The 20,630-nt window shown below is 38.5% G+C and overlaps 3 protein-coding genes across 8 annotated transcripts; all 3 read right to left on the bottom strand.

Moving 5' to 3' along the window:
- Positions 1-1,636: 1,636 nt before the first annotated feature.
- Positions 1,637-6,293, bottom strand: LOC113767452 (metal tolerance protein C4). Of its 2 annotated transcripts, none has more exons than XM_027311553.1 (13): positions 5,499-6,293; positions 5,310-5,358; positions 4,824-4,956; positions 4,616-4,671; positions 4,079-4,193; positions 3,904-3,961; positions 3,712-3,830; positions 3,499-3,618; positions 2,667-2,768; positions 2,530-2,602; positions 2,336-2,403; positions 2,077-2,137; positions 1,637-1,959 (listed from the first exon to the last, which is right to left on the bottom strand). In XM_027311553.1, exons 1-13 carry the CDS (start codon positions 5,944-5,946, stop codon positions 1,835-1,837), a joined length of 1,527 nt encoding a protein of 508 aa, XP_027167354.1. In that variant the 5' UTR covers positions 5,947-6,293; the 3' UTR covers positions 1,637-1,834. The 2 variants fall into 2 exon arrangements, with proteins under 2 accessions (XP_027167354.1, XP_027167355.1); XM_027311554.1 differs by having other exon boundaries at positions 4,824-4,952; positions 5,499-5,515.
- A 552-nt stretch (positions 6,294-6,845) lies between these two features.
- LOC113767840 (mannosyl-oligosaccharide 1,2-alpha-mannosidase MNS1-like) lies at positions 6,846-14,727 on the bottom strand. Its single transcript, XM_027312043.1, has 14 exons — positions 13,951-14,727; positions 12,832-12,879; positions 12,146-12,340; positions 11,710-11,822; positions 11,017-11,082; positions 10,682-10,853; positions 10,204-10,293; positions 9,833-9,957; positions 9,555-9,620; positions 9,071-9,179; positions 8,878-8,976; positions 8,138-8,218; positions 7,850-8,020; positions 6,846-7,558 (listed from the first exon to the last, which is right to left on the bottom strand). The coding sequence occupies exons 1-14, from the start codon at positions 14,119-14,121 to the stop codon at positions 7,310-7,312; spliced, it is 1,755 nt and encodes a 584-aa protein (XP_027167844.1). The 5' UTR covers positions 14,122-14,727; the 3' UTR covers positions 6,846-7,309.
- Positions 14,728-15,542: 815 nt separating this feature from the next.
- Positions 15,543-20,313, bottom strand: LOC113769531 (GATA transcription factor 28). 5 transcript variants are annotated; one of them, XM_027313996.1, is made up of 8 exons: positions 20,055-20,313; positions 19,484-19,943; positions 18,877-18,960; positions 18,651-18,784; positions 18,061-18,192; positions 16,887-16,992; positions 16,218-16,289; positions 15,543-16,116 (listed from the first exon to the last, which is right to left on the bottom strand). In XM_027313996.1, the coding sequence occupies exons 2-8, from the start codon at positions 19,835-19,837 to the stop codon at positions 16,039-16,041; spliced, it is 960 nt and encodes a 319-aa protein (XP_027169797.1). In that variant the 5' UTR covers positions 19,838-19,943; positions 20,055-20,313; the 3' UTR covers positions 15,543-16,038. The 5 variants fall into 5 exon arrangements, with proteins under 5 accessions (XP_027169797.1, XP_027169796.1, XP_027169798.1 ...); XM_027313995.1 differs by having other exon boundaries at positions 19,484-19,887; XM_027313997.1 differs by having other exon boundaries at positions 19,484-19,837.
- Positions 20,314-20,630: the final 317 nt, after the last annotated feature.

Here is a 20,630-nt window from a genome sequence, read left to right as displayed (position 1 = left end):
CCCACAAATTTGTTTTCTTAATTAGGTTTATTAATAACTACTCTACTACTAATAATATTGATTGATTGATTGATATTTAGTCCCGCATGTTTGTTGAATTTTTTTTGATGTTACTATTATTATTAGTAGTAGTAAGTCAAGTAAGTATTTGGTAGGTAAAATCATTGACTAGTACTAAGTATGTTTGTTTATGTTTTACATGGCATGGGTAGCTGCTGGCTAGGAAGGGAAGAGGCACTTCATGTTCATCCATTCATAAAATAGTAAAAAAATAAATAACCAGCGGATGACCGAATGATGCGGTGTGGTGCAGTCAGTGTAGCTAGCTAATTATACGCTCGACACTAGCTAATTAGCTAGCTTTTTCTGTATGGAGTATCCCAATTAGCTCAATCTGATCAGACTCTCACGCACCCGCAGCTGCTCCAGCCTGCATGCACCCACACACCCGCTCCGCTCCCCTCCCGTGGTGCCAGGCCCGTTGTTCAACTCGACTCTTGAAGTTGCAGCATTTATTATACGTAGTACTAAGTTCACCAATTCTGGTCATCTTCTCCTTCTTCCCACCACCACCACCACCGTCACTAACGTACTTGTGTCTCTCATGGAGTTTCATTCATGGAAACATATACGTACCGCTACTCTACTTAACAGCGGAATGGGAAGTTTTCTAAAAAGCGCCACCTTTCTAAACATGACGGGACAAATACACTGCTTTCGTTTTTAATTGATTTTTTTTTTTCCTTTTATCTTCTTTTTTTAATTATCTAATAATTATTCTAAATAATAATATAATATTTCAAATGATTTCCTTTCCAAAAAAACACACTACAAGAGTGCCTGTAACGATAATATTTGTATAACCTAATAATCTAAACATTTGTTTGTATGATCTAATCCACTCTATTTTAGAGGATGAGAGGGGGGAGCGGGGAGCCATCTGCGCCAATTTGTTAGCTGATGAGCTGTATGCAGGAGTAAATAAATAATGGTAGTAGTAGGGTAGAGCAAGTAATCTCAAATTCTCTAATTGACACCTAATAGTCATGGCGAGAGTCACGGCGCAAGTTACCACCACTACTCCATTTTCAATTTTGGCAATGCGCACAGGCACAGCACAGCACACACGCCTTACTACTAGCTCCTCTCCTGCCTGACCAATTCCAACCAACAACCAAATCAGGGCTTGTAATTACTACTGTACTGTCTTCCTCATCACTTGGGAGTAGGGAGGAGTAATAAATTGGTTTTGTCTTTGTTAAAAAAAAAAAAAAAATTTCGGTTTTGTCTGTGGAGTTTATGATAATAAATTCAAAAAAAAAAACCTCTAAAAATACATGCAATCTCAAATAACCCACCTGAAATAGCTCACATGGACTTTGAGCGGGTATTGGGCTGATTAGAAGGCCGTAGCCCCTCAGGCTCAGGCATCATCATCATCATCATCTAGTGTCCTCCTTGACCCAAACCTTGGTTGGGCCGATATTAATGGAGGAGACCCCGACCCACTGCTCTCCGCTAATGGATGGACGCGTGCTTCGGTGCTGCTATATATATCGTCTTCTCCTCTGCCCTTTTTTTTTTTTTTTTTATTATTATTATGCAATACAATAATAATGATTAATATCCACAGCTCCTGCTTGTATTTGTTCATCCATTGATATAATTAATTAATAACCTCAATGATCATAGAACCGAAGATGTGGTGCAGAATTACTCTACTATTATGAAGAAGAAGATGCGGTGCATCATATACCTCCTCGGTTTTTTTCCAAAAAAAAAACACTCCAAAATTACCGCTTTTAGGGTCACAAAAAACTCTACCATCACTGAGTCACGCAGATGGGCCAATTGGATTGTGAGCCTCAATGTCTACATGCTTTATGCCAGGGACAATTTCCTGTATTTCCTTTTCAAGCCGATCAACCTCACTGCCCAGCGCCGTCACCACTTCCTCACCTGCAATTCAATATGAATAATAGGTAGGATCCTTCTTTTGCCATTTCATATTTCCCACTTCGGAAGCCAAGGTTTGGCGATCAAGACACCCTCAGATTTTTAATCAATTATGCATACCATAGTTTGACATGATCTTCAGTAATGCCGCATCGTCCTTCTGCTCTGCAGCCTCTCTGAACTGTTTAAACCATGAGAACGGAATAAATTCGCATTAGCAAGACCTTGACCGAAGAAAACCATCCGCAATCCCCAAAGCAAGAAAGATCAAGGAGCAAGGAGGTGCATGATTAACTTGAATATGTAGAGGAGGGAAGATCAAGGAAGCATACATGCTATACTTCAATTAAACTCTACTCCTACATAATTGCCAAGATACCTGTCTAGCCCAGTCTTCACGTCCTGCTCTATCCAAATAATTTTGCACCAGCACCACACCATTGAAATCTACAGCCAGGTGGTGGTGCACGATTACATAAAAGGTAGGAACAACAAATTAACTGCATGTTTTTGTCCATCAGAGAAAAGAAGAAGAGTCGGTAACAATGCAAGGAAACAAAAGCATGCCGTTACCTATTTCAGCCTTAAACCTAAAAAATCCAGGCCCAATAACCTCGCTTTTGCAATCATAGACGGAATCTACCACCTGTGGCAATCACCGTATCATAAGCAGACACTATACGATTTCTAAAGAGTGAGGTAAAGCATACCGTATCATTTTTCAAGAACTGCAGAACTCTTTCCATGTCATTGTTATCAATTGCTCTACCAATCAATGCATGCCGGTTCCGCTGAATCAGAAATATAGCCACCTGCATAATATACACACGATATGATGAACTTGACCTTTTCACAAACAGTACACTACGTAATAAGTCCACTATGCAGAAAATATAGCCATATATATATATATATATATATGCACATGGAGAATAAAGAAACACAACTATCATTCTTGGCTTTTTCAATTTTTTTTTCCTTGAAGCCTGACAAAAGAACCCTACGTAAATGTAATGTAGTGGATTAAATAAAGCCAAGTGATTTAGGGTTCTTGCTCCTCATCTTAGAATGAGAGCTCCAATTCTCACTCTCCCACTAGCCTTTCATCTTCATCCTTCCCACCTCTCCTCTTCTTAAAATGCTCCGATGAAGGCTTTACGCTTTATAAGGTGGATCAATTACTTCATCAGGATCAAACATAGCGCTTCATAGAATTTATCTCCTGAAATAAGCACCTCTAACTATTTTAAAAGATAGCCCCACCCACTCCCTCAAAACACTGTAGCAGTTGGGGCATCGTAATCATGTTAAAGAAGAGCCAAGGAACACGCCATCTAGCACAAGGTATACAGATACAGATAAGCCCATTTGTTAGATGTGCAGTGACATAACATAGCATTAACATCTATTTGCACACAATTCTCCTCCTATCATAAGACTTCAGTGGCGCAGCAGGTGTTGCGCAAGTTTGTGGTTAAACCATTACTATATAGATTTGAGCCCAAGGATCATTTGAAAGGAAACCATTTGCACATAGCATACCATCCCGAGAAGATTTCCCACTATAATTGAGCCGATGGGATCATAAACCGGATTTCCAGTAGTATTTACTGCCACCAATGATGCAGCAGCAATGGCAAGGCCTGTAACTGCAGCACCGTCCTGCATGCCAGGGACAAAACCTACTTGATCATCAACCAAAACACTAAAAGGAAAGCTACAGCTTCTACAATTCATGACTAGAGAGCCTATCACCTCTGTCATGACTGCAACTGCTGTTGGATCATGACCACGCCAGATATAGTCCCTCACTTTCATTCCTTCAGCAGCTGCACCTTTCCTGACAGCACTTACGGCCACAAGAAGTGATGCACCTAAATGAATTTAAAGTCACTTCTAAGAAGCAAAAATCAAAAGGGAAAATGAAAACTTATTACGTAATTTTACCTTCGATAAGAAATGATCCACCAATCACTAATGCTGCATACTCAATATGTACAGGGGACTTGACAAGAATAGGAAAATATAGTCAATAAACTCCAGAACATGCGAAGATAAGAGATCATATTCAGAGTGCATTAACATTGAAGATTCCTCAACTCAAATCCTGACTAGTAATTACCTGAGAAGTCCACAAGTTTTGAATTCCATGAACAATAGTGGCACCAGAACCAAGACAGAAGATACCAACTGCGGAGATTAAAGACCAAACAAACCTTTCCTTGGAATAACCATACCTGAGATGACATATATTGAGCCAAGTTCAGAATTTTTTTGTCTTTTTTGCTTTTTGGCAAAATCCGTAAACTCTAAAATATTCAAAAACTATTGTTGGCAATGTGCTGATTCCATGATACAAATAAAACCAACTTCAAAAGTCAAACAAACAAATAAGCCATTCATTTCTTCATGTCTTCAACCAAGAAACTTATTTGTCTACTCGCTGTATTGTGTAACACCTAATTACATGAAATCAAGGGTACAACACTCAAAGTGCTTGACATTCATTGTTAGTACAGAAAAAAAATTGACCGAAATGCAGACTCTATTGGATATTTGACTGCATGGTCCAAAATGGAAAAGTCACTATACTGTTATGAAATCAGGCAATACACACAAATAGGGATTTCTTTTAGAACAATGGCATGAGGGAACTCACGGGTGGATTGCATCTGGGGCACGCTTTGAACTACTCAGACCATATGCCAGAAGCGCCTACAAGGTCAACATGAAGTAAGATTCTACATTCATTTTGGATGGGGTAACAAGTAACATGAAAGAAAGCAAAACAACTCATCCATGAACGAGGAAGAGGGATTTTTGTTGGGGTAGGGGGGAGGGGAAAGAGGAGTTTGGTATGTAATTACCTGATTTAAGAAGTCAGCAATAGAGTGTACAACTTCAGCCAGCATGACATGGCTTGAGGTAGCAAACCAGACACCAAACTTGAGAGAAAAGACAAGAAAGTTGCACCATAATGCTGTGGTGACTGCTCGCTGGCTAAAAAGAGAAGTCTCAGAAAGGCAAAGAGAGAAAATAGACCAAAAGATCATCGGGTGGAAAAAAGGGAACTTAAAAGGGCAACAATAGCTAGAAGGCAGTACCAGTAATTTATTCTTCTGAAAAAGCAGGAAACTAATGAGGTAAAGATAATGCCACAGTCAAGAATGTGCAAAGAGTAGATGCAAAAACTAAAAAATGTTAGCAAGCAGCAAGTACTAAAACGCAGCTAATGGCTAGAAATTCCGAAAGTGGCAAGTCAGGGAAACTCGGTTGTTCAGAAATATTTCCAGCAACGAGTGGGAAGGTATAGAGATGGGGAATGATGGAGCAGTAGGGAGCCCTGAGAATACCCGTGATCATCCACTTCAATCTTTATTCTTTTAGGTCTGGTAAAGAAACCTGTACACACCAGTTTTTGATATCAAGAAATAAACACCAGACGAAACTGAGCAACAAAGGTTTGATTTTTATTGGGAAAGTGAAAAAGTTTAAAAAAGAAAAGAAAAGTAACAAGAGGAACATATGGGTTGTGGGCTCACCGCGACTGAAGGTGAAGCAAGGATGGGGAATGGGATTAGAAGGGAAAGAAATTGAACTGGTGAATGACGAGGGAAGGAATCTGGGCGATGAAGAAGAAGAAGAAATTTGCCTAAAAAGACTCCGAGGGCTGGTGGTAAAATAGCGGACTTGACGACTTGAAAATAGGAGCTGCTGCTGCTGCGGCCGCGGCCGAGGAGGAGGAGGAGGAGCATGTTTATGGTGGGAATGATCAGCTCTTGGAAACTTGGCGTTGCTGTTGGAGCAAAAATGATGGTGCGGATGTGGGTGGGTGGCGTGGAGAGGAGATTTGTCTGCTTCCAACGAAGAGCGAAATGCTGATACAAAAATGTCCGGTAGGATTGGCAGGTAGGGTTTAGAAGTGAAGGGTTGATTGCGGCAGTGGCAAAGGCGAGAGAGAAAATGGGAGGAGGAGGAAGAGGTTCGCATTTCACTTGTCAAATCTCAAAACAGCTAAAATCTTTGTAATCAGATCAAAAGTGGAGACTGGAGACTGGAGGCTGGAGACTGGAGAGGAGGGCCGCTTATGGTTGCCCTCAAGTGCTGCTGCTTACGCATACGGGCTAGTACCATTACTACTAATTCCTCTGCTCTGCGAATTCAATGCAAATTACTACTCGTACATGTTTGTCTCTGTGGCGGGTAGGTGATGTTGTGGAATTTTAGAGGTGATTTCCTTCGATCCATCCCACAAATGCTTGCAAATGTTAGATTTTGATTAAGTAGTTGTGGTCGTTCTCCATGACGACGCTGAAGAGTGAAAAGGAGGAGGACATAGGTTCCGTACTCGTTCGCATTCTTCAACTCACAAATTGATCAAAGCCAGAGACTTTTTAAGGGGAAGGGAGCCCACGGCCACTCTGGCCGCCCCCACCCAGAGTCCAGTCCCGTTGGCCGTTGCCAGATGCATTTTTGCCTTGCCTTCACAGAATTACACAGAGTGTGCTGTTCCCTTTGTTTCTTTCTTTCTTAACCAAATAAAAAGTGAAAAAAGAGGAGGTCTTTACTTTCCCGTTCTGGAAAATCTTGCTGAGGATGATCAAACGTTGATTCTTTACTTCCTTCGCAGGTGCCTACAATGCCTTCCAACTACTGCTATACACTTTCTCATTTGTGTACTTAGATAGATATATAATAACCCTTTCAACTTCATTTTACGGGGTGTTACAACTTCATTACATTTCTGACTTTGTCTTTGTTGCCAGTCATGTTTTCTTTCAAAATGACAAGCCCAAAGCTTCATTCTAGAGACTAGCAACATCCACCCACCCACCCACCAGTCCCAATCGCCAATCAGCACAAGGGAATTTCATTAAAGTTCACAATACTGAAGAACAAAATATGAAATCTAATTTCAGAAACACAAATTTGAGCTGTTACAACTAAATTTCTCCTGTCTTTTATCATGTCCTTTCATTCCAGCAAAATTACAATTTCTTTTTAATCCCAGCCCAAAACTTCCCCATCTGGGGGAGCCACGACTATCCTTTTTTAAGTTTCAAGTGAAGACACAATTCAAAAAACCACTCTATCCTCCTCTTCCTAGGTTACATATTCATCCCATCAACAACAATGAAGCACCAGCATCTATACCTATGACGTACAGTGAGCTCTCACCAACTGGAATAATTGGTCGACCAAACTATTGTCTCTAATGTCCTCCTTGACCCGGAACCCAAAACGGCTTCTTTACTGCTCAAGCTCTCTAATACCAATGGACTACTCTGCAGCTCATGTCTAAGTCCAGAATAGACTTCAATGTCGGGAATAATAAAAACTTCATTCAAAAACTTTAGTGGTCGCCAAAACGACCTTCTTTCCTAGCGCGGGATCTTCTGTCAGGTTTATGTAGTCCATCTCCACCAGACGACTTCACAACTTCGTCATGCCGGGCTTTTATTTTTATAGGGTGTGCTTCGGTGTTGAACACCCACTCATCGAGTGATATTACTGATGAAGGTGAGAAAAGAAGATACAGGTACTTCAGCGTCTCTGCCAGAAAGAAGCTCTGCATCATGTTGTCTTTTACCCCAGTATTCACCTGACAATATCAGCAAATTAATTCGGTTCCAAGTTATTAAGCATATGGAAGAGCATGCATTCATGAAAACAACCCAGAATTAGAAAAAAAAAAAAAAAAAAAAAAGTTTGCACAATGAAACAGCATCTTCCGATGATACCTTTACGTCATTGTTTACATCAAAAGCACTATGTAGCTTAAAATGAAATGCAATTGCTTCCACAGTATACGCCACAGTAAAAACAAGAAGTAAAAACACTTGTAGCTCAAAAGAACTAGACTAATCTGATGTCATGATTGGGGAAAGCTTACATCCTTTAATCCAACATATCCTGACTCTGTGCGTGAGTTCTTCTCAAATGCTTCAAATATGTTCCAGCCCCACTCTTGATATGTCTTATTGCCAGTTAAACGCCACAGGTAAAAGAGTGATTCAACTGTCTCAGGCCTCAATATGTTCCAAGATGTTCCCACACTCATATCCTATTAATGTCGGATGAGAAAAACCATGGCAAGTATCAGAGTGAGTTCCTTTCCCGGGCATAAAGCTTAAAACATAAATTGCAAAAGTTTTAAAATCCCAGGATATAAGAACGTAACCTGTCCTGCATTGAAAAAATAATTCTCTCCAGCCAGTTTTGTTGGTGTTAACTGGTAGAAATTATAACATGTCCAAGCAAGCTGTACAAAGCCAAAAAGTTGACAGTCAATCATAGAGGTTAACCACTCTGTCAAGTCAAGATTAACAGGAAAATAATGGCATGCACAACAATTCTCATGAACTGAAGATTCTGAGAGTTTGATCCACCTCGTTGCCAATCAAAAAATTGCAAAATAGAAAACAAAAGCACCCCACATGAAAAGGCTGTGAGGCCATGTATTGCATGCAAAAAGGTAACATAGAACAGTGAAACTATTATTCTAAAGCAAGTCAACCAACCAATGCTCAATGAGTAATAGCCAACACAAAAGTTTCTCAGACTCGCAAAACTCCACAATGCACATCCCACAAGGAGACAAACATATTAAGACAAGAAAGTCACATTACAAATGCGAGTAGCAATAATCAATTAAGGGCAAAAATAGGTATTCATGTTAAGCTCGTTGCATATTGGAGATAATACATAAATTAAAAGAAAAATATAACAATAATAGTTGCTTCCTACATTAAATTTAGGCAACAATTGGAGTTAAACAAGCCTATAATGTGGTCTAATAGACCACTACAATCTTAAGTATCCATTCAACACTATATCAAAGTTTCACGATGACAACTGTTTGAGGAGGCCTATACAGAACATGAAATTATGAATCACTTAAAGACTGAAGTACACATTCACCTCTTCAGCCAGTGACAGGAACTTTTGAGACTCATCAGAAGCATAACCAGAAGACCCTAGAGCTAACATTCCCGGAGCAAAACATGCTAATTCATCCATCTGCACATAATTTTGAAAGACAAATACTATAAATTAATAATTACTCCTGCACAAAACAATTAGGATATTTAGTACTTGCAAGTTCATACGTCACCTTGTCAGTTAGAGAATTTCCCATCTTCTCACAGATATATGCAAAGGACGAAGGGGTAGTTCTCTTAACCAAGCTTGAAAGACCTTTCATTGATGTCTCCCACATTTCTCTGCTTGCAGATTCATGAAAAGAGTTACTTCTCCAGGATATTCTAAGTTTATCTCAAAGTGTGAAAAAGAACTTAAGACAGCAAAGTAAAGAAATCTACCCCATGCTCAACAACAATGCAATGAGTAATACGTACATCAAACCTCAATGTCATTAGTCTCTCACTTTGAGCTCATAATACTTTTTTCAAATCACATATACGTGACTTTTCTTTTACCTGTATTTTCTCAGGATAGTCGACACACTTTGATACGAGTCTATATATATATAGACACACACACACATTAACATCAAAATAGAAATGTGAATGCTTTGCAGAAAGTATGCCTTTTGGGAAAAGATCGATACATCTAAGGAAAGAAATGCCAATGGTTACCTGTAATGCTTTACAGAAGCAGTTCTGTTTCCTTGTATCCACACCTTGAGTAAATATTCATAAAAGCTGCCAAAGAGGAGCTTTTACCATTATTATTCAAATTACAAATAATACGAAGTAAAGAAAAGAAAAAAGTATATTGTCAAAGCCATGGAAAGGAGATACACAGAAGAGAACTTTGAAGGGACCTAAATGAAAAACAAATGCTATCTATAGATTATAAGATATATACTAAGCAAGTACTGCTAAGGAATGTAAACATATTGAATAGATTGTACCTGTCCCCCATAGCCCCAAAAGTGACGGTAGAATAGGATGTTGTGCCCCTCTGGGGATTAATATAGATGGGAAGCAAACCATCAGCAGGAAAGGTCCTATTAAGAACTAAAATAACATTCTCCACCTGAAGTAACAGATATCAATCATCAGCTGTCTGTCAGAAACTTATTGGAAAAAAAGGTCTATCCTTATCTAACTCAGCCAATATCCTTTCTTGTTCGAGCACCATAAAATCTTAATATACACTTTGACTATTAAAACTTCCACAAAATGTTCATCTCTCTTTGTCTCTCTCAGACACGCAGAAGAAGGAAAGGGGGGAATGGGGGAGCGAATTACTTGAAAGTGTATGGGGCTATTTTTTGGATACCTTCTGCTGATACTTTGGGTTTCCAGTCCTTTGAGAAAGAGCAATAAACTCCAGCTGCTCTGTGCCAGAATCAGCTAAAATACTATCACCCTGAGAAGAGGTAAAGTTTTACACAATGCGTCATATGCATACTCAAGGCATAGACATGACAATGAACAGAGACAATGCAAGTAGTTCATGCAGAGAAGTAGAGATACAGAAGTTGATTGGGAGATACATGATTTAAATGGAAAGCAAGCCAGGATTAATAAGAGCAATGTAAAGCTCAATTGCCATTATATAATTGTGAAGAAGCAGGGAATATTCAGATCATTATTGTGGCAGGTATTGCTATTATTATATCGTGCAGCTGAGTCTTGAAAGGACCCACAACAATTTTGTTTTGCTTACAAGTATAGCAAAAGGCACAGTTGGACAATGAACTCGAGTCTAAATGTTTCATGAAACAGGAAACAAATTAAGATATGTATCAACTTACACCAGTCCATCCAGGATTATGCGGATTCCCGTGAGCCAAGTTAATAACGTTATAAGGAATGCCAGAAGGTGTGTCCCATGCAGGCAGGAGCCTATCCGCAATATCCTGAGCCTTTTCAAGGAAAACCTTATCCCCAGACAGATCATATGAACTGAGAAGTCCTCCCACCACTCTGGATTTTGTTATGAAACATTCACAAGTAAGCATCAGTAATATGAATGTCTTGTCTACCTCCATTTAGAAAGTTGACAAGAATTTCAGAAGTTAAAACTTATAAGGAAAAGATGAAAACACAAAACTAAAAACACACGAAACATTAAACCTTATAAAGCAACCTTATGGTTGTTTCAAACACACTTGCATCATAGTTTTTGTTAAAATCCAAGGAATTTGCAACCCACCTGCCACCAAATGACCAGATAAGATTAGATAGGAAAAATGGGTAAGCAAATACTTACCGATTAAAGACACTTTGCAATTAAAAAATCACCTTACTACAGTAAAACTTTCAGGAGGGGGGAAGGAAAGCAATTTTCTTTATTCGACATAATGTATCTATGTGCCCATCAAGCTAGTTCTGGGTGCAACGTACACTACTTTAAGGAGTTAACCACATCATATTTAAGAAAATTTGTAGCTAATCACAGCTAATAATCCCCATTTGTGTCTCTATTTGCTTCCTCCACATTATAACTCAGATAACTTATTTGTCGGTAAATCATAATAGCTATTAATCCCCATTCCTATCTCCTATTTGCCCCTTCCACATCGTCACCCGGGTAACACATTGGGGACTCTTAACAGCTAAATTTTACTGCAGGCATATAAGTTGATTAGAAGTCAGAATTCACTTAGTGTTCCAATAGGCTCTTCAAAACCTGTGTTGCAACAGTAATGAAATTTCTGTAGCATGGAGGCCATTCAAGAAACAAATACAAAAAGTGAGAGGTAAACTAAATCAACTGAATCAAAACAGATTAGATGAGAACAAACATTCAACTAGATGTTTTTTTGGGGATTATACTTACTCTTTGGCTCTTTGGAATTGTTCATCCAGTCCCATTATATACAGCGTATCAAGAGAATCGATCAAAGTTGCTCCAAGGCCACCAAAGCTATCAACCCCATTCTTGGTTTGTGGCTAATAGAGAAAAGAATCTACAACTTAATAATAAAATTTATACACAAAGGACTACTTTAATATGATCACTTTGGTTTTAAATCAAAACCAAAGACCATTTATATCTTTTCTTCCCTCTTGTAACTCAAAACTGTCCACAAAAAATGCAAGATGCTGAAGAAAGTAACATGAAGTTGGCAGCTTCAACAAGGATGACAGAACTTCAACAATTCTCGAATCAGTCACAATTAGACCAGATATGAACTAAAGCTCCAGAGCCAGCATCAATCTGCAGACTAGCTTAGTTTAAGTTAATGTCCATTTAGCAGGAATGTAACCAGTACCTGAAGTTCATCATGGCCCCATGCATATTTTTCATAAGAACTCCACGCGTGTATCATAGCATCTCTCACTTTCTCTCTTCGCTGAGTAGCCACAGGGTCCTTTGCAGCATCATTTCCACTCCTTGCACCACTACTTTTGTGATCGAAGTTGAACTTTTCACTTTGAACAGCATTACCATTCTTTGATTCTTCCAACTGCATGCACAAATAAAATCTTTACAGAAAAATCCAAACAAAATGTGAAAACGTAGAAAATAAATTGGGAAGAAAGCACCTAAGAATTCATTCATTGGCACAACAAAAGTACTTGTACAGGATTACAAAAATCGGAAAACAATCAGCACGAATAAGCAATTCTTCAATAAAATAATGAAGTTCAATAACTGATGACTTTTGTACTTGGCGCCTCCGCTAACACAACCAGATTAGATTTGCACAGCTTCACTGAAACCAGAGAAACAACAAGCATATAAAGCTTGTGCTAATTCAAATAAGGCCAAAACATGAGGAGCACAAGAGAAGGTTCTGAATAACTAAGCATTTATATCAAAGACTTAAAGCAAGCCATATCAAGTCCTAATGAACAGAGCAAGAACATGTGCCAGGGCATCTGAAAGGCTGAATCATGAAGAGGAGCAAAAGAAGAAAAATATAAATCTACAAGGAAATTGAGGAGAAATCATTACCAAATTTTGCAGATGAATAATTTCTTCATTCAACTTGGAGACCTTTTCCTGCAACATATAAAGAGCTTACTCAGAAGCATGCAAAGGGAAATTATCTCCCTGGAAAAATATATCATAATTCAATTACAGACCTCATTATAAAGCACAGAGAAAAAGACAGGTATGCAATATAATTTCATTCACCACATAAGCATGGGAAAAGGGTTCCAAAACAAGGCAGTTCTTTTATCTTTTGTCCCGCTAGAGAGATAATTGTCTCTAAAGTCGAGTGATGTAAATTGTTTCTCAGCACGCAATTACAAGAGCAACGCCAAAATGGTACCACGATGTATAAAAAGAGTGCTCAAGTAGCTCTCAAAATGTTAAAAGACTTTTGCAAAGGGAGATATAGGACAAAAATACTAATGTCTTCTTGGGTGAATTACGACGTATTTAGAATGAACTGATTTTAATCCCAAACGAAGCATACAAGATTCTGTTAGAATCAAAAGAAGCTTTCATGCAATTGTTTTCGATATATCTTTACAGTTACACGGACTATCTACTAGCATAAGAGGAATTAAAAGAGCAACGTAACTCTAATTTCATGGGACTCCTCCTCGAGAAGAAGAGAAATTGGGAACAGTGGTTTTAAGTGTATGAACCTATCAAAGATGCATTTGATAGCATCTGAGCTTCAAAAGCAACGAAGCAATGAGCATACACTTATCACCGCCACTTTCCGACACTGTGTCAAAATGTGATGACGTAGAGTGCAAATCGCACGTAATATGATGAATTAAAAAGAATTGAACTTTGATGTCAAAGACGAGAATTTTATGAAAGCAAGTCAGATAAATTACTCATGGGTCATAAGTGAAGGTTGATTCCTTGGGGGAATGCAGGAAGCAAGCAAATTAAAGCAAGAAACTTGAGAACAAAAGAAGAGCTACCCCTAAGGCAAGCAAATTCAGATTGATTTTCATGGCGGCAACAGAAATATGAATTAACCTGCAACACGACCGAAAATAAGCAATAACAAAAAGAGAGAAAAAAAAACAAAGCGAAAGGTGCAATCTTTTAGTTTAGTCGGTAAATTGGCGGGGAAGATAGGATAGGAGGGGGATGAGGGTGCGATACCTGGTGGTCGTGGACAAGAGTATGTCGATCCCAGACGACCAAAGTGGCGCAGACAAAAACCATAAACAGCAAAGCCATTCGCTTAGGTCGCTTGAGGTAATAGGCCGGATTGAAGTATCTCCAGCGGTTGGATGTCCCCGACGATGACGATGATGATCTACTCCTTCCCATTTCCCTATTCGTTATTGATTATACGACGACGACTACTACTACTAGGACTACTTTATTTGGAAGTAATCGGGAAGCAGCAGTAGTAGTAGTATAACAATTTTGAAATCAAATTATGGCTCCTTCCTAATTTTTGTGTTGTTTTCTGGTCGGGGTCATCGGAGATAAAATGGAGGGGAAAACAATAAAAAATATAAGATTTTGAGTAAATATTATATAGTATATAAAGAAAGAAACGGAAGGAATCGAGAAAAGGAGGAGGAAGAATTGTGAAGCAAAGAAAAGGAGAAGTGGATCGGGCGGAAGAAGAAAGAAGGGTCTGGAAAAAGCAGCAGCTGGAGCGAGATCTCTTCTTTGGGTGTTGGTCTCCTCTCGCGGCTCCTCCAACAGAGAGATTATTATTTATTAGTGGGAGTATAATGTTAGTTATACGGCCGGCTCAGGTCCAAGAATTCGTCTGCAGAACCAGAAAAGGAATTCAGATTGACCCGGATCACCACCACCGCCACCGCAACAGACTGAAATTAGAGCGACTCGCCCGCCAGAACGGCTTAACCACTCCTTCTACCACCAAGACTTCACGACTTGACTTTGGCAGGCATCATTCAATTTCAACCCACCCCACCACCACGCCACTGCTATTTTATACTACTAATAATAAAATATAAAAAATAACAATAATATATGTTTGAGACTTTTACACTGCTGGGACAGTGCTACTACTACTACTACAGTACTACTACTAAAATTAGCAAATGCAGGCAGGCACCGTGGCAAATGCTCTCTTTTCTTTTCTTTTCTTTTCATTTCTATCCTCCCAAACTAGCTACTAAATTTCGGGTTGAAAATTTGTCCTATATTAATTAATTAATTAACTGTTAACTGCCCCTCAAACTCAAACTATTACTAATTGTTAAGCACTAAGCATCTCGCAGCCAAAAGTTACAAATTAGATGTTTCCAGAGCACCCCCAATTAGATGTTGCCAAATAAGCATCAGTGACTATTATCTTTGACTGTATCCAAAGACTGACTATTCCATATGAATACGATCCCTCCTGCGGCTGAATTTCCAGTCGTTCAGGGCCCCTTTGGATTGCTAATTTTTTGAAATTTTTGTTAAAAAAAATATATGGTAACAAATTAGTAATATACATATATATATATATATATAAAAGGTAAAAAATTATTGAAAAACATATTCACAAAACACGTAAAAATTTTTCTGGAGTAAGCTACCATCATCCACACCGCTTCAATTCGATTTCTTGTGAACAACGTCATGCTCCGGTTACTTAAATCTTCACACATGACATGACACCCACCAACATCAATCATTTTTCCATTTGGTTGGTCGAATTCTCTATTCTATGAAATAATAAAAGCATATTATACTAAATATCAACCATTTCCAGGGTTTTAAAAAAAAAAAAATATCAACCATCACAAGAGATCAGATCGCTGGTAAATTACAGCAAGGAAGCCATGCCCATCACCACAAATAAACAGTGTGGGATTTGTTATTGTCACAACCAAAAAGGGGTTTCTACTTCTGCCAATGCCCAGTGCTTCAACGTTCACAGCACAACCAGCTAATCCATCCAAAGCTTATATTATATGCTTTTCCTCCTTTTCTCATCAGACACCCAACACAGAGCTGGCTGTTCTAAATAAAAGTAAACTAACATAGCATGAAAATATGAAGAGCCTTAAAATAAACCAACGAAAAGATCCGATGAGTGAAACAACTAAACTCGTCACATACAGATACAGAGATGATAACTCGGGGACGACAAACATCCAAAGCCGTAACTCCAAAGTAAAGTCTCTGCGCAACACAATTAATTCCAGACGCTTTATCGGCTCATCAAACCCAGTCTAGCGTACATTTCTGGTCATGGTCACAAGATCGGGAACGTGGTCATGACGAGTCGTTTCCGTTTCCATTTCCGTTTCCCGCAACTCTGATACCCGTTTCATCAGCTTTGAAATTTCCGTTCTGCCAAAAACACAAATTCGAAACGCGACAGAAAGTTGAATGTAAACATGGTAAAAGTTGCAAAAATCAAATAATATAACTTAAATAGAACCCTTGCCCACCTCATCACTCTGGTTAAGCGAAGAATTTGGTCCCTGCACACCAGCCCCCTTTGAGAGGTCCCTCAAAGCTCCCTTCAATTAGCAAACACGTAACATGAGTAATACACACCCTAATAGCAATCAACAATTATAAGATTTATTCGATCAACTAAAAGCATGGTGTCCCAAGCCATAAACAAATGTGCCAACAAAATTCAACATTAACCTAGAAACTTCACAATCAGTGATTATTCATGAAAAAAGCCAGCTATTAGAGAGATATAGAGAGGAAAAATATAAAATTAAAAAAAAAAAAGCCCTAGCATTAAGCAGTGAGAACTCTAAATGATGGTACCAGCATAAGCTGGCAATACCCAAGTGTCAAAGAACAATACACGTTTTACAAGGAACTCCGCCAGATATTTTAAATGTGAAAAAACAATGCACATTTTACAAGGAACTCATACAGACATCAAGACAGAAAGCTGGCACAAGTGAAGATATAAGCCCACAACCGAGACGATTAACTAGCAAGCACAAGATGATACGTGAAATAACAAAAATATAAGAAAAGAAATCATCTGAGGAGAGTGTTCAAACAACTGTGGCACAAAAACGCATTTGATATGCCAAATATTAGAGAGAGAGAGAGAGAAGGGGGGGGGGAGAGAAGGAAACAACCAACACAACCTTATTCGCCCACATAAGTCCACATGCATTACAGAGAGTCCTAGGTCCTTCAGGTCCGCGGCGCATCATTGGAGTAGATTTCTCACTGATCCCACAATGCCGACAGCTGGCATAAACAAACTAATGTTACAGTTCAATTTCAGAACATGTCAATAATCAAATTAATAAGATAATTACATCCAAGAACTGGAAGTAAAATAAAAATATTCGTAGGACCCCGGTCTCTAATCAATCAAGTAGCAGGAACAAAGTCCGCGGTTGTCCAAATTCAACATTCTCATTGGATTCAAAAATTCAAAATCATTGAATGGCAATTTTTTTCATTACTCATACAACAGAAAGTCCAACTAAACAATCTTAATATTGAAACAATATAAGCTCTTAGGGCCCTTTCCAGGTTCTAAACAACAACTGTTGTAGCCAAACATTAGTTTACTTGGTCATTAAGCCAACAACTTTCAAGTTTCTATCCAGGTTGCAGAGAAAGGTTTGAAGTTTCACATCTAAATTGAGCATCCTCTTTTCATCAACGAAAGGAGATTAAAGCTGTCCAGCTTATCAAGATATAAGGATATGTTTAAGTTCATGCTAACCCGTAACCCAAATACTTGGCATAAGAATGCCCATAAAGGCCTGCAAATCAACTGTTTAAGTTGATAAAGGATCTAAAATGTGACAATGTGACCTGGGGAACAATGTACTTTTACCATACCAAGAGAGCTCCGCAACTGGACTTTTTTTGTTTTTCTCATTTCTGGTGATAAAAAAGTGCGAAGGATTAAAGAAAAATGGATATGTAAAAATAAAATTAAAAAATCTAAAATCTTGCCACAAGTTGGTTCAAGTATATATAACGTGTGTTCTTTGAGATATAGAGGTAATTATCTATGCAATTTTATTTAATTTCCTTATAATAACATGACTGAGAGAATTTTATTCCAAGGTTAAAAGAGGACAAGAAAAAATGAAAGCGATAGAAGCATAGATGGTCATACTTTAAAACAAAGAGGCAGACAAGTGAGGTTGAAAATCTTGTTACCACAATACCATTAAAATAAACATATGCACAAATACTGGGAGAGAACCCAACCATCATCAAACAGAGAAGAAAGAAACAAAGATAAACACCAGGAGTGATGGCTAAGCAAAAAGTTAACATGAGAGGAAAACTTACGAAATCTCTTGATTTTGGGATGCACTGGCATCCAAACCCCAATTCTGATTAGAATCCCAGCTTGAAGCAGCTGATGCAGCATCATCATTACTGGGTTTTGAAGATGTAAATTGACCTTTATTCCGTTGCATCCTGCAAAGCGACAAAATCAGTTAAGCCAGACATTCAAAAACTTCATATATCAAAATCGGACTTCAAAAACCAAACATTTATGGTCAACACAAGGTACAGGAAAGTTTACAGAGACATGCAACCTCAAGAATCAACTTAATCACGCCAATCCCATCATACAATTGGGCACAATTCAATAAGCACCACTCGCAATGAAGTATACAACATGGACAAGAAGTATAAGTGTACAATATGCTGGTTCTATAAATGCAATATACTCATATAGTCCAAGTGATTAACCTCAATGGAAAACAAGATATATAAAAGGACAACTAAAATGAAGCTCATAGATGTTGGATTCCCTTATTTTGGAGCAAGAAGTGAACTGGTTTTTACTAAATCTTGATGAGGGACTATATTTGCTTAAGCTGATTTTATATGAATTTAATGGCTGCAGAGGAGAACAAAGATTGTCATACCTAAGAGCAACCTCTTTACGAACAGTGTAACGAATTTTCTTGTCAAAATTTCGTTCTTTCCGCTTCTCCCGAAATCTGATCAATGAAGCTAACCTCTGAGGCACATTGAACTTCTCTGGAGTGCTAGATATGCCCTGTTCATATTGATGATTAATCAGGTAGCATAAAAATAAAAAAAATATACATATTATACATAATAATGGAGACGTAGACGTTGTATCCATACCCTATTACCATGAGTGCTTACTGGGTTAGTAGGCACATTCAAAGGGACTTCACGACCCCCTAACAGAAGAAGCACAGCTTGAACCTGAAGCAAATGAAAGAGAGTCAACACATTCCCTCTATACATCAATCATACGACAAAGAAAGGCGCACTCCAAAGTAGAGTTATAATACAAAACCTTTCGCCTGATTACATACAACTGTCTCTCAAATTCATTGAATCAACTCATAATGTGGTATATGCTAACTAAACGTCTTTGTTTCCGTTTGTGGGTGGGTTGTTTGTTGTTGTGGGGGGGGGGGGGGGGGGGCAGAGAGGGGACTTTGCCTGGATTAAAAAAACAGTAATACTGCAGCTATGCTTGCTCCACAACTTTCAAGTTAATCTACACCTGACATCTTCGATCTTTGAGGCAAAGTTCTTCAAGCACTTTTGCAGCAGAAGGATGCAAAGGCATGCAAACAAAAGGATCACACTTTTTCATCAAGTAACAAAATTCCTTTGTGGCAATCTTTATGAAGAGCCAGAAACACAAGGGCAAAAAGCAAAAAAATGATTGACTTGAGTATGAGAACCGGTAAGAAGAGGGTAAAAGAAGGGGAGCTACCTTTTCGGGAGAGACAGAATCAAAGACGTAAACTTGGCCCTGAAAAGAGAGTGTGAGCTGATTATTGTCATTAGTAATGCTGCCACTGGCACCAGGAGGCACCAAAGCACTATGGTTATCCGATAAAGTCGCCTGATCAGTTGAAACATCAGCATCCATACATTCACTTCCACCAACAACTGCACCACTACCAGTATCTTCATGCTCATCACCATGATGGTTCATTATATGGCCACCATTACCCATATGGTGCAGGACATGATGATGATGATGATGATCTTCCTCTTCCAAGTAATGAACTTGCTGGTGCATCGTTCCCGCTTGGCCTCCATGTATTCCGCCTCCACCCTCCATCTTCACTCTCAAATTTATTCCAAAACCAACACCTCAGCTAATATTCTCGTCTGTGAGCACAACCAATTCACCTTTTTTTCTATTTATTTATTTTATTTAAAATTGGCTTTTCCAAAAGCACCAGAAAGAGGGGGGGAAAAAAGACACAAATTTTACAGGCATATTAATTGGTGGGAAAAATAAAAAGAAAGAAACAGAAACTTAGATATGTGCTTACAAAATTAGCATCCGAGCGGAGGGTAGATTCAGCGAAAAATCAAGCCTCGGGAGTTTCCCAAATGGCGAAATGCAAGTCTTTAAAAAAAAAAAAGAAAAAAAAAGAATGGGAATAATCTCCGACTGTTACCGGCAGGATGACGTCGATCTTGGAATTGAAAGATTAACGGCCGTGATTGATTGGGTACAGGAGAGTTGGGGGGAGCTCGACGTTACATTTTGAATCAAGTTCTAGGGTTTACAGATGCAATTATGTGCGAGGGCCTTTTTTTTTATTATTATTATTATAGTAGCAGTAGTACGTGATAAAATGATGAAATACTCCACTGCTGCCACTGGCAGTGGTAGTAGTTATTACTTATTAGATATTCATCCCTAACAACAACTCTCACACTACCTTGGCAATTATGAAAAGCCTTGACAATTACTCCCACACTACCATTTCTTTCCAAAGTAAATTACTAGCATCATGATTCACCATCATGTTCAATTAACTTTTTCTTTCTTTCAATACCAACAAATTAAAATGCATTCATTTAATTTTAAAACCAGCTAAGTATTCATTCAAATATATATA

Source organism: Coffea eugenioides, chromosome 4, assembly GCF_003713205.1.
Source record: "Coffea eugenioides isolate CCC68of chromosome 4, Ceug_1.0, whole genome shotgun sequence".
NCBI classification, from domain to species: Eukaryota; Viridiplantae; Streptophyta; class Magnoliopsida; order Gentianales; family Rubiaceae; genus Coffea; species Coffea eugenioides.
Note: the sequence above shows the minus strand (reverse complement) of the source record. Positions and strands in the feature narration are given on the sequence as shown.

Excerpts from the sequence above, each read along its gene's own strand:
- LOC113767452 (XM_027311553.1), bottom strand. The coding sequence starts at position 5,946 with ATGCGAACCTCTTCCTCCTCCTCCCATTTTCTCTCTCGCCTTTGCCAC. Across the intron at positions 5,359-5,498 it reads TTGCTTCACCTTCAGTCGCG|GTTTCTTTACCAGACCTAAA; the intron begins GTGAGCCCACAA and ends TGGTGTGTACAG. Across the intron at positions 3,831-3,903 it reads TGGATCATTTCTTATCGAAG|GTGCATCACTTCTTGTGGCC; the intron begins GTAAAATTACGT and ends AAATTCATTTAG.
- LOC113767840 (XM_027312043.1), bottom strand. The coding sequence starts at position 14,121 with ATGGGAAGGAGTAGATCATCATCGTCATCGTCGGGGACATCCAACCGC. Across the intron at positions 11,083-11,709 it reads CAATTCCAAAGAGCCAAAGA|GTGGGTTGCAAATTCCTTGG; the intron begins GTAAGTATAATC and ends ATTTGGTGGCAG. Across the intron at positions 8,219-8,877 it reads TCCTGTCACTGGCTGAAGAG|CTTGCTTGGACATGTTATAA; the intron begins GTGAATGTGTAC and ends GGCTTTGTACAG.
- LOC113769531 (XM_027313994.1), bottom strand. The coding sequence starts at position 19,837 with ATGGAGGGTGGAGGCGGAATACATGGAGGCCAAGCGGGAACGATGCAC. Across the intron at positions 18,785-18,876 it reads TAAGCACTCATGGTAATAGG|GGCATATCTAGCACTCCAGA; the intron begins GTATGGATACAA and ends CAATATGAACAG. Across the intron at positions 16,290-16,886 it reads GACTTATGTGGGCGAATAAG|GGAGCTTTGAGGGACCTCTC; the intron begins GTTGTGTTGGTT and ends TGCTAATTGAAG.